The sequence below is a fragment of the Microtus oregoni genome, unplaced genomic scaffold (genome assembly GCF_018167655.1).
Source record: "Microtus oregoni isolate MIOR12 unplaced genomic scaffold, Mior012 000002F_ref0000024, whole genome shotgun sequence".
NCBI lineage: Eukaryota > Metazoa > Chordata > Mammalia > Rodentia > Cricetidae > Microtus > Microtus oregoni.
Window position 1 is genome coordinate 66,364,173 of NW_024543061.1, and position 12,543 is coordinate 66,376,715.

The window sequence follows — 12,543 nt, forward strand, 5'->3', positions numbered from 1 at the left end:
AAAAATTAGGTTCCATCTCCAGATTCCCCAGGCCATCACAGTGCAAGGCAACTCCATGATGGTGCCGGACATCCAGAGCACTAGAATTACAGCAATCCCGAAGCATGGTACCCTCTTTTCTCTGACACAGAAGTGGAATAAGATGTAATATTCACAAGGTAGGAGAGGGGCCAAATGTTTAGGAAATGCATCAAGTCATTTGTTGAAAGGGAAGAAAGAAAAGTTAACCACTCGGGGCGTGGGGTGAGAAAGTATGCATAAAGAACACCCAGGATCTTTGGTCTATCTACATCAAAATCACTACTAACAGCATTGTGTATCTAACAAATCATTTGAGACCATGAAATAACACTGTTGTGAGTGTGTACATGCAACACACACACATACAAACACACACATGCACACACACACACACACACACACACACACACACTCCTTCTAGGGCAGGGCTGAAACACTGTTCCAATTCAAAGCAATTTCATCAAGAACAACTAATGGTTCTACTCCCTTTGGCTTCATTTCTTTGCCTTTTTCAAAACAGGATTTCCCACCATTTGTACAGGCCATTTCTAGGGTTGGTGACCCTATCTAAAATCAACCAATGAGTTGATCGTCAAAAGGCAAGCTCAGAGCACCTTCTTGGGTGGCAGCAACTGTTCACCGGTCCCAAGAAAATGAGGTCACTCCCTGGCATCTACCTGGAGTCATCATTGTGTCATCTGAATAGATCCCAAAGCACATGGTATGAGCAGAGCCCCCCCCCCCAAAAGACCAATTAAGACAAGACACAAAGAAACAGTCAAGGGATTTCCATGATAAGATCCTTAAAAATTATCTTTAATTGATGCCAAATATGAACAGATCATGAGATGACAGAACCAAGTAAAATTGCATAGATGAAAACTATGCACATTGTTAGGTTCTCCATTCGTAACATTCCCTATCCTCGACCCGACATGGTAAAACGGTTAGGGCAAGGCGAGTGCAGGGGAGATGAGATGAGACATGTCCATAACTCAAGGAGGCAGCAACTGGCAAAGCCAAAGAACAAAACAGAACAGCATCAGCTTCAATGGTTTGTCGTCCTGAGGGTGCACTTCAAATGAATACTTCTCTACTTTAGTTTCCAGCCTCAGGAATACTTTATCTTTAATCTTAGAGGTATGTCACAGAGTCCACATCACTTATGGCTGCTGCGTCAACAGTACCTAAACAGTGCACTGAAGAAGAAAGAGACTCCAGCAAGTTTGGGAAAGGGAAGACAGCTTGTGACCTAGCATATTCTGCAAGCTCTTTTCTTGTTTTATTTTCTTTCGTCATTCTATTTTTTTTCTCTTCTTCTGTGATTTAGGAACAAAACTTTTCTAGGTCCTTTGAAGTTTCACATCACGAATTCCCTGTGAACGCCTAAATAAAAACCACTGTGACCCGGCTTAACTTCCTCAAAGCTGTCCTAGGGGCAGCGGAGGCTAACCCTTTGCTAGCACATTGGCATTCCCATGAGTCAATGAGCAAAGAGGCCATTTGCTCTCAAGGCTTTGAACCTTGTGTCTATGCCCTGAATGAGTTTGCACAGTGGCCCAAGGTAATGGACTAGTTTTGGTTAACGATTCACTTCCTGCTTGCTTCTTTACAAACGTGGTAAGTAATGTACATTCCTTGAAGATTTACCTGAGTCATTCTGGACACGTTTGCATATACCCTGAAGTCCCGTGCTACAAATATAAATACTACTGTATCATGCCGTAGGTGGGAGTCTATCTCCTGAGATAGTTCAACCTAGCTTGTGCCCGCTCCTCCAATACTAGCTTGTTTGTCTTCTCAAAATGAATATAAATATCAAAAGGCCTCACTCTCGCTTGGAAAAGGCTGGAAGATAATGTGGTTGTTTGGCAGTTTATAGTCTTTCTAACAATTTTATGCTATGGATGGTTACCACCCACCAATTCTCACCACTCCCAGGATAAGTCATTCCTGGAAGAAAACGGGAAATTACTGTTGGCTAACGTTCCCTTTCTACTTTCTGTTCAATCCAGTCTACCAAACAAGGAACAAAACTTTCAAGTTGCTTTAAAAAAAAAAAAAACATGTTCTGAGGCCTCCTATATTGAGCATGAGGTTGAAAACTAATTTTTTACTGATTCTTTTAGACACTAATTTGAAAAATTTGTCACTACACCCAACATGAAGAAAATCCATTCTGGGTTGAATGTCATTTCTACTTAGGAAAATTTCTCAGCAACCACTCAGACACTTTTTTTCTGTTCTACTCTCAAGATGATCAAGGCTGTGGTAGCCTCTCTGCTTCATTTCCACCACAGTGGGATCTAAACCCACCGCACAGTTCCACTTTAGAGAAACGACTGTTCACTGACTACAATATGGGAGCAATATCTGACCTGGCGTTCTGGACTAATCCACAAACACTGCCAGTAAACAGAGGTCACTGGGCTTCAGAATTCAAGTCTCAGAGGGGAGTGAGGTGAGGGGTGTGCACACAGATGTGCACTGATGGAGAGAGGGAGAGAAAAGCCAAACCCAAACAAACCTTTTCCTGGCTATAGTCGGTCTTCTAGAAATCTGAGGACAGAGGAAATGAATATCTTTGGTCTCTCTGATTCAGATCACTTGAAGTGAGTTAAGCACTTCAGAGATTCTGGGATGGCTAATAGCCACAGGATGACCTGACCCTTCCAAGGGCACCCTATTGAACTAGGGCTCTGCACGTTGGAAGAGCTGGGTTATGGCTATCAGTACATCATAAGTCTTCTCCTTCCAGAGAAAACGGGTATAAGCATCAGGACATGAGCTATCAAGGCTCTGTACCTAAGAAGGGATGAAAGGTCAGGAAGTCTGGGGAAGGGAGTATGAAGTGGACCAAATGAGAGTCACTCCTTAGTAGGCAGTTTAGTAAAGTGCACCTTCAGGTCTACAAAGACATTTCAGCACGTTTCAGTGTAGGGGTAAGAGCTAGGTCAAAGGTCGCATGCCTATGCTACACAGACAATCCCTGTACTCCTTGTCATCCAGTTCACTGCAATGAGCTACAGATGGATAACCAGCATCCATATCCCCCATCCACTCCAACGTCATAACAACAGCACATCCCCAAGCCCAGGCAGACCGCTTCTCCACCTGCAGCACTTGTCCTTGTAACATATACAGAAGAGTCAGCCTGTCCAGGACACAGCCACAGAGGCAGACCAAGTGTCCAGAGACTGATCAGTCTCGGCTTCATTGTCTCCTCCTCTAACCCATCCATCCCATAGTACTATAGAGTGGATTATTGCTGTTGGCAGAGTTCTGTTGTGTCCTAGATCTCAGAGTCAAAGTAAAACTACAAGATATCCCTGGAGACTAGAGGGGGAGTTGGCATTTTTGCCCCCAACTGGAGACTTGCAAACATGTAGAAGACTAAGGTTCAAAGAATGAGCCACACAGGGAGGGGTTGATACCCTATAGTCAAAGGTTGGGCAGTCCTTGGCCCCTCATCTTCCAGGATATGTGTTGTGTTCTCCTTGAATACCCACAAAAGTTCCACAGGGAAAGAAAATGTCCTTCTTCCTTCAGTTGAGCTAGACAGCCTGGATGTCATCATAGTTTCTCGGTTGATGGCCTCACTTCTTGTCTGAAGACTGGGTGGGGGAAAGGGATGGAAGTACCAGGGAAGATTCCAGAAGAAGCCAGGCAAGGATGTAAGGCAGACAGGAGCAGGCAGCCACATGCTAAAAGCAGTATGAAGGTTCCCCACTCCAGCGTCCTTAAAAAGGCAATGAATGCCCCTCCATTGGTGAATAGCTGCTGAACTCCAGAGCCTGTGTGATATGGCGATCTTTCAGCAGGACACAGAGTCCCCATCATTCTCTGGATTCAATGGCTGGGGCAGCAGCAGTCAGAGGTCCAGTCAGTGAAGTGACTTTCCCATGGGACAATCATAGGCGCATCATAGGCAGTATCTATAGGAGGTTGGCCAAGAAGGCTGGCCTATGAGAGGTCACTGTGAGCCAAGTGTTCCCATAATTCGCAATGATACCCCCAAAGACCAGACTCTCAGAGATCTGCAAAGAGCTGTAGCTGTCAGGGAGGGTGGGGAGAAGGAACCACTGAACCAGAGGAAGCTCTATCTGTCCAGAGTGGCCTTCCACATTCCCCAAAACATTTCTCTTGTCTTCCGATGGAGAAGAAAACAAAACAGAACAGAACAGATTTATGGTTCACTTCCAGTTCAAAGCTGGGTCTCAGTTCATATCCGGAGTCAGGCTGCCTAAGACACCAAGTCCGGTAGATGGCCAGAGAGGCAGCACCCGCTTTCTCTTTCTCTTCTTTGGGGCTCTGAGGTTGGTGTGGCCTCCTCACAGTGGTGAAGTGACAAAGTGAGGATGGAAAAACAAACAAAACCAAAAAAGCAAAAGGTCTGTGCCCCAACCCTTCCTCCCCTTTGTTAAATAACTTCCCAGCTGAGTTATGGAGGCACTTTCTGCAGTTCACTGTGGGTACAGATAAAGGCACTAAGCAACTAGTAAATCAATTGGCTGAGTTTCTTCAGGGAGCCTCAAGGGGAGGGCCGAAGTCTCTGTAGACTTCAAATCATGACAGCAAAAAAGAAACCACTTCTGCTCTGGGTGCATGAAGAGATAAACATTACCACTTACATCCTAGGAATGCACCAGAAACCATGCAAAATTGCACCTTTTTTTGTTTGTTTGTTTGTTTGTTTGTTTTGCTTGTATGTATGTTCAGCTAGAAAGAATGCTTGTCTTAGGTGTATTAAATATCTTGATGACTTATTTAGTTTTCCACAGTTGTCCCTTAAAGGATGGGCGTATTGGTCCTCTCTCTGCCTAGACCTGTGCAGAAGCTTCACATTTCCCTGAGCAAAGGCAGGAAAATTGACGGGAGTGTTCCCCCACCCCCAACCCCACCCCCATTGTTTCTTTTTGGGCCCTCTCATCCCACAGACTTGTGAGTTTTAGTATTGTCTAATTTTTATTACTGAAACCATGCATTAATGAAGTCAAGGTACATCTTAATCAAATAGGCCATAATGCTGACTAAGAGAACATGCTTAGAGCTCCAAAAAGGGATTGTTCCCATCTGACTAACATGTGTACTTAAATACAGTACTTTAGTTGCTAAGAAAAGAGTTAATAAATGAAGGAGTGCACTTTTGGTGAATGCAAATGAAAAGGGAGCCTATATTCAGAAGAGTCAACTTCAACGTAAGCTTATCCCTAGTGTCTGGGTTAACTGTCTCGGCATGCTATTATAAAAGAAGTGTTATCAGATTCAAACATGCTTACCATTTAACTCTTGTGCTCTTGCAATAAGGAGGGTATGGTGGGAAGGTTTTACATCCACTTCTGAAGGTCAGGGGTCAGGGTGCAGGATTAGTGAGAAAAGACCTCTATTTGGATCATCTGCAGTCGAGAGAACTTAGCAGCTCTACAGATGAATCAACTCATTTAGTCAAGTTACCCTTTTCTTAGAGAATAGACTAGGAGAATGGGGCAGATGGAAAATCCCAACGGACCGGGACCAGTAACAGATGTATACGTTGCTTTGAGAACCAGCCTTAATTAGTCCGGATTTTGGTTGCCTTGTATGCAATTCAGTTGATCAAAATAAAAGCATTTGTTCACTGGCCACTGAGGCTGTTACATGTTCCGCGGGGTACACTATCTGAAATGTGGTGTGCACTTTGCAAAGATTTTAGAGTGGAGTCCCATGCAAATTGGAATTTTATATTCCTAAGTGCTCAACTGATTTTAAGGTTTCTGAAAAAAAAAAACTTATGCCAAAAGACTGGAAATATTTCAGTACAGGGAAAGCGTGAGTCTTTTTCCTCACAGACTCCTTAATGGACGGCACTGAAGCCAGTTTTATAAAATACTTTCTTCTCTCATTTTTAGTAAAATGAAAATAGTTTTATTTTCTTAATGGGTCTTGAAAGCTTCAGGTTTGCCACTCCCCAGACTCACAATGCAACAATGCATTGACAGGTAAAGCATCCAAAGACTAATGGTTTGTAAGGTATCTACAGTGTGGGGCAAGAGTCACCAGGGCTTTTGTTGGGGGCTTTTACTTTCTTGCCTGTTGCTTTTTAAACATCGGTCAGGAGCTTGCTCTTATTTACGCAGTTTTGATCAGCTGTGGTGCAGTTACCAGTTCTGATATTGGCCTGTCTGTAATGGGCTATGCTATTGTTCAGATCGTCTTCAATCTCCATGTACTCAGATTTGCTGATAGTAGAGGAGCTGCGGCGGCTGAGGTCACTGTCAGAGGCTAAGTTAGGAGAGCTAACGTGGAGCAACTGAGCCTGCTCTTCCCCCTCAGTTTCTCGGTGGTAGAAATAGTTGAAATTGGACACAATGACAGGTACGGGCAGGGCAATTGTCAGCACACCAGCGATGGCACACAAGGAGCCCACGATCTTGCCTCCAATTGTCACAGGGTACATGTCACCGTATCCCACAGTGGTCATGGACACCACCGCCCACCAGAAAGCATCGGGGATACTGGAGAAGTGCGACTCAGCTTCTTCCGCCTCGGCAAAGTACACTGCGCTAGAAAACAATATGACCCCAATGAAGAGGAAAAAGATGAGCAGCCCTAACTCCCTCATGCTAGCTTTGAGGGTCTGGCCGAGGATCTGGAGGCCCTTAGAGTGGCGAGAGAGTTTGAAGATTCTGAACACCCTTACCAAGCGGATGACCCTGAGGATGGCCAGGGAAGTGGCCTGCTCGCCCTTCTGATTTCCCTCCTGCTCAGCTATCTCCGTGCCCAGGGTAATGAAATAAGGAATGATGGCCACGATGTCGATGAAGTTCATGATGTTCTTAAAGAAGTCTGTCTTGCTGGGGCAGGCGAAGAAGCGCACCACCAGCTCGAAAGAGAACCAGATGATACACAAGGTTTCCACAATGAAGAAGGGGTCTGTGAAGATGTTGGAAGTATAGATGACTGTGGTGTTGTCGATGCGGTGGATGGTGCCCGTGAAGTCCTTGTCATCCTTCAGCTCAGGGAGAGTCTCCAGGCAAAAGATGACTATGGAGATGAGGATGACCATGACAGACACAATGGCGATAACCCTGGCAGGCCCTGAGCTCTCCGGATACTCAAAGAGCAGCCACACCTGGCGCTGGTACTCCTTCTCAGGTAGGGGGCGCTCCTCTTCCTTGATGAAGCCCTCATCTTCCCGGAACTTCTCCATGGCCTCCTCGCCCAACTCGTAAAATTTGATCTCCTCAGAGAACATGTCCAGGGGCACATTGACCGGCCTGCGCAGGCGGCCCCCTGACTGGTAGTAATAAAGGATGGCATCAAAGCTGGGCCGGTTGCGGTCGAAGAAGTACTCGTTCCTTAGGGGGTCGAAGTAGCGCATGCGTTTCTTTGGGTTGCCCAGCAGCGTGTTGGGGAATTGTGCCAGGGTCTTGAGCTGCGTCTCGAAGCGTAGCCCGGAGATGTTAATCACCACGCGTTCGCAGCATTCGTGGTCGTCGTGGTCGGCCTGCCGTGGGTAACTGCCATCCTGGGGGTGACCCGGAGCGGCCGAAGCCTCGTCCGCATTCTCTCCCGACATCACCGTCATGATGGAAGCAGGGTGCAGGGGTGGGAGGCCAGGAGAGAGCCCGGGGTGTGAAGGAGCGAGGGAAGAGGGGTGGGGGGGACCCAGGCGCCCCCCCCACCGGAGAGTGAGTCTCCCCCACGCTCACGGGGAGGGGCTTCAGAGCCAGGAGGTTCAGAGGTCTGCAACTTTGCTAGTTACCACCTCCCCCTCCTCCACTCTGCCTTTTACCCAATTTGGAAAGCCTGAGAGCCCCCAGTGCAGCTTTATTGAGAGGTTTGTGTTTGGGGGGGGGGGGGTGTGCTCTGTTTTTCTGTGTTGGTGAGTGGGTTTTTCTTCCTGCTCTGATTGCCTTAGCGCACACCTGCCATCGCTCTGGGGCTCGCCACAGCTCCCCTCCCCTCCTGCAGCCCTGCTAGGACCCGGTGCAGTGCCAGCTCAGCAGATCCCCACGCCTGTCACCCCCTTTGCTGCTTCTTGGCTCTCCCCCCTCCTACCCCTCTTCGCCTGCCGCCTTCTAAGCTCTCACGGGGCAATCGATGGACGCTGCAGAGAAATAAAAAGTGATACGAGGGTAGAAGATCAGAAGCATTCCGATGGGACGAACCTACAGACACCGAAGAGCACAGACTACCAGCTTTTGTAGAACACACCGGACTTATACTGGGTTAACACATACGCACAAACAGACACACAACAGACACCCAGAAATCCAAGTTTGGAAATCTTCCATCCCACTTTTCCCCCAGTGCCCAACAGCCGATCTGTTTACAACTTCGTTAAACTGGAGATCGGAAAAGCGCTTAGAGATGCTGGAGGAGCTCCGGGCCCTGGGCAGCAACCCCTCACCCTCAACCTCCCCCACCCTGTCACCGTAACCTCGAATTCTGCAGCCCCGAACTGGGAAGCTCCCTACCTGGCCGGCCGGCTTGGCGCAGGGGCGGTGCTGAGTCGGCGGAGAGTCGGAATGCGGCAGGTCTTCACTGCAGCAGCCGGAGCGAGCCACGGCCACCTCCACAGCAGCATCCGAGAGGCACCGGGCACCTCGCGGTCCGCGTCCTTCCTCTCTCAGGGGTCCGACCGTTTTATCGAGCAGCTACGGGGGGGGGGGGGGAGATGTCCGTTCCCTACCCCCATTCTCACATGGTGCAGGCAACCTGGAGGCTCTGATCTCTCTCCGGTGCAGGGAGTTCCGGAAGATGCGGGGTGAAAAAGCAAAAAGGCCACCCTCTCCCGAGTCACCCAAGCAAATGGCGCTAAGCAGCACTGTCGCCCCCTCCGAACACTATGGGAGCCCTTGATTCGATCCCGAGGGAGGCGGGCGGCCCAAAGCCTGGCTCTACATGGCTCTAGGGTCTCCGCACCACCGCACGAACCTCGCTCCACGGCGTGCCCGGAGCCTTCAGAAGCAGCTCGGAGTGGGGCAGAAAGCGTGCGGCCGCAGGTCCGCACGGTCCATTTCTGGGCGCTGCAAGATCAGCAGAAACCTGAGAAAGCGCCTGGAATGCGGAGCAGCGATTGGCCCACCCGGGCGTGGGTTGGGGAGGGCGGGGGAGGGCAGGAGCGAGGAGGTAGATGGAAAATATGAGGGGGTGGTTTGGCAGAGGGGGGTTGTCATTCAGTTCCCATCCTTGCCAGCACAGCTTTTCTTCTTTTTCCCTCCTCTCCTCCTCAAAAAGCCCACCACCAACTCCTCTTCCCCGGTGGCCCGCAGCCCCGCCCACGCACGGTCCTTAGCTGCGCGCGCGACCTTCCCCGGGAATTTCACATTGGAGATGGTCAGGTCCGACGCAATGCAGGCGGTGATGTCCCTGGCAGAACTCCTTGGACCGGTCTGCTTTGGATGCAGTCACACAAGCAATCCTCCGACATCCCGCTCCTCGTCACCACCCCGCCCCTCCCCCAGGGGCCTCTCTGTCCAGCCCACCCTACTTACCCACTACCCCAACCTCCAGGTCAGCCGCACTCTGAAGGGTGCAGAGTTTGGTTAGAGCCCTGTAGTTGAGGATCCCCGGGATTCATCCACGTAGTGTTACTGCGAGAAGGTGGTACTAAGTGTCTGTTCATCTTGAACCTACCAGAGGGAGCTGAAGTTTTCTTACAGTCAAAATATTCTGAAATGCAGAGAATATTATGGGGGGCGGTGGGCGAAGATGTCGTGGGTTTGTGGATTGTCTGCCAACTTGGTGCTAATTGGAATAAACCTGAGAAGAAGCAAGTCGCCCATTTGTCTCCCACCCTCGGTCCTGCCTCCCGCACGCTCCATCCACCCACTCAGTGACTCTCTGCCCCCTCAGGACCACTTTCTAGGCTCTGGACATATTCGCGCAAGGGTCCCTACAGAAGCTCAGGACAGTCTGAACTGGGGACCTGCGCTGCGTCCCCGGAGGTGTTGTGCCTGGGAGATTGGGAGGAGGCAGCCAGCAACTCTGGTCCTTCCAGCTGCCTCAGAGCAGCCCGCAAGAACCCAGAATCGCCGCTGATTGGTTCCTCGCCCGGCCTTCGCACCGCCCCTTCGCACCACCGCGGCTCGCGTCGCCTCCCGCCCACACCACCCACCACTTTAATCAAAGCCAATGATCGCATCCTCCTGGCTCTATTGTGGCTAGTGAAAGGCAGGGGACTTTACAAGGATCCCGGGGATACAGCTAGTTAAATCCCTCCTCCAGATTCAGAGCCCGGCTTTCCTTTCAGAAAAATAAGTGTTTGTTCTCTCCTCTCCTCCAGATTCCGACCTTGGCTTTTCTTCGATGAACAGCAAGTTCTATCGCACACAACTCCTTCCCACCTTAAACTCCACCCAGTGCACGCTGGTTCCTCCATCCCAGAAACTCCATGCCCTCCCCATCTTCTGCACTGAAGCTCTATTGGTGAAAGAAAAAAAAAAGTAGTAAATGCGAGGCTCTACCATGAAATGCCAAGTACTGTGGTTTGGTGGCGACTGCAGCTCGAAACTCACTATGAGCCTGCTGCGTGTAACAAGCTTTGCCTGGTCATGTCCTAGCAGGGCATGTCCGTCTGTCTTCCCCGTTCTTCAAGAGTTTCACTGCGGTGCTCTCCCACTTCTTCCTGCTCCTGAATCCTAGTTTCGTGGGCATGGCCTGGTCCTGACGCATCCCTTATTGGAAAAGTGTCTCAGACGACATAGGATCCCAATTCATGAATTCAGAGCTGTATATGATACCTGGGTCCTCCACATGCCTAGTAGATGTTATTAAAGTGGGACTTGAACCTCCAAGGAACTGGGGAAAACGTTTTGGAGATAAGAATTCAGCATTTTTCACATGAATCCTCGGCTGCTAGGGATCTGAAGGCACTCAAGCATTCAACAGAAGTTTTCTCTGTCCCAACTATGAGCCAGACACGTCCTAGACTGTGTGGCCAGACAAGACACACAGGTCCCAGAGGACAGAGCGCTTACATTCAACGGGAGGCACAGACAACGAATCAATAAACCTAGAAAGTAGGTCCAGTACTAGTATGGGTTTACAGACAAGCAGGCCCCTTTCTGCAGAGGGATCAATAGAAACCCAAAATAGGAACCGATGGATAAAAGAGCAGACTGATAGATGTATGAATAAATTTTTTTAAAAAAAAAAGCAGGAAAGACCTTAGGAAACAAAGGTCATCATGGGCAGAAAGAAATTACCCAGGAAGAAGGCTGGCGGGTGGATCATTCAGGGGTCCTTGCGTGCCAGGAGGGGGTGATCATTTTATTTGGGTTTTAATGTGAAGATGCTGAAAGACATGCATCAGTGTGACAATACAGAACGTTTGTGTTGGGGAGGATGTTGTCCATTTGTTTGCATTTGTTATTGTTTGAAATGGCACCACACTGAAGCTCAGGCTGGCTGCAAAATCATAGCAACCCTCCTGTCTCAACCCCCCTAGTTTGGGGATTACAGGCATGAGGCATCACACTCTGCATTGTTTTGTTTAACTTTTTAAAATATTTTATTTTTCATTTATGTTCATTTAGTTGGGGGTCGCATGTATGAGATCAGAGGACAATTTAGAATCAGTTTTCTCCCTCTGTTATAAGGACCTCAAGAATCAAGGACAGGTCGTCAGGTTTGGTGGCGAGCACCTTTACCCACTGAGCCATCTCATCAGCCCTGCTTTGGAGTTTTAAAAAATTACAAGAATTATTGGAAACAGGACACTGGCATGGTAGAGGTCACAAGCAGTGCTATGTTAGACTAGAGAGCATGCTGGAAAGATCTCGGAATTGCCTTATGTTTTCAGAGGAAGTGGAGTGGGGATAGGGGGAGAGAAGGGGTTCACCAATGTCACCTAGGCCTGTGGCCTCAATAACTGGACAGGTGCTAATATCATGTACTAGGATAGAGTCTGAGTTCATTTCTCCCCCATCTGAATGGGAAGCCTGAAACTTTCTACGTGCCCCTCTTATTGCCTGGCATGTTCTCCTCATCTAACTATCTCCACTGTAGACACTAACGAAAGAACCAACTCTGCAGGCAGCCACAGTTTGCCTGTAAGGGTTGCCACACTGCAGTGAGTGGTACCGGCTTCCCCAAAACTACAAAAAGGGCTGCAGAGAGCCAAACAGGCATCTGGAAGTAAAATATTGTCTTAGTAAACAGGTGGAACCTGACCTTATATGGGATGCAAGCTAGGATGGAACTGAAGAACCTGTCTACCTTTGTTCTTCTCAAGGCCAACCGGCCACGTGATCCAGCCACAGACCTCTGTGTTCACAAAACAGTGGCCAAGGCGGTAGGTTGTTGCTTTGCCCCCAGCTCCCTCGCTTCCATATTTCCATGACTTGGGACCACAGCAGCTACTAACCATTTAGCCCTTGGGTCTTGTCTCTGATAATGCTACACGGGGACCTTCACTGAGGCTGGGGAATGAAAGCTTGTCTGGGACATGTTCAATCGGAGATGACAGTGAAGTATATACGACGAGCATGCGTTAAGTCAGAGAGGTGGAGCTCAGTAGAGTGGGTTTCTCATCCG

At 48.9% G+C, this 12,543-nt stretch overlaps 1 protein-coding gene across 2 annotated transcripts; it reads right to left on the bottom strand.

Moving 5' to 3' along the window:
- Positions 1-816: 816 nt before the first annotated feature.
- On the bottom strand, positions 817-9,498 carry Kcna1 (potassium voltage-gated channel subfamily A member 1). Of its 2 annotated transcripts, XM_041632512.1 has the most exons (3): positions 8,941-9,498; positions 8,481-8,660; positions 817-8,110 (listed from the first exon to the last, which is right to left on the bottom strand). In XM_041632512.1, exon 3 carries the CDS (start codon positions 7,586-7,588, stop codon positions 6,101-6,103), a length of 1,488 nt encoding a protein of 495 aa, XP_041488446.1. In that variant the 5' UTR covers positions 7,589-8,110; positions 8,481-8,660; positions 8,941-9,498; the 3' UTR covers positions 817-6,100. The 2 variants fall into 2 exon arrangements, with proteins under 2 accessions (XP_041488446.1, XP_041488437.1); XM_041632503.1 differs by having other exon boundaries at positions 8,481-9,498.
- Between the last annotated feature and the right edge of the window lie 3,045 nt (positions 9,499-12,543).

Bases quoted from the DNA above. Each gene is read 5' to 3' on its own strand.
- Kcna1 (XM_041632512.1), bottom strand. From the start codon at position 7,588: ATGACGGTGATGTCGGGAGAGAATGCGGACGAGGCTTCGGCCGCTCCG.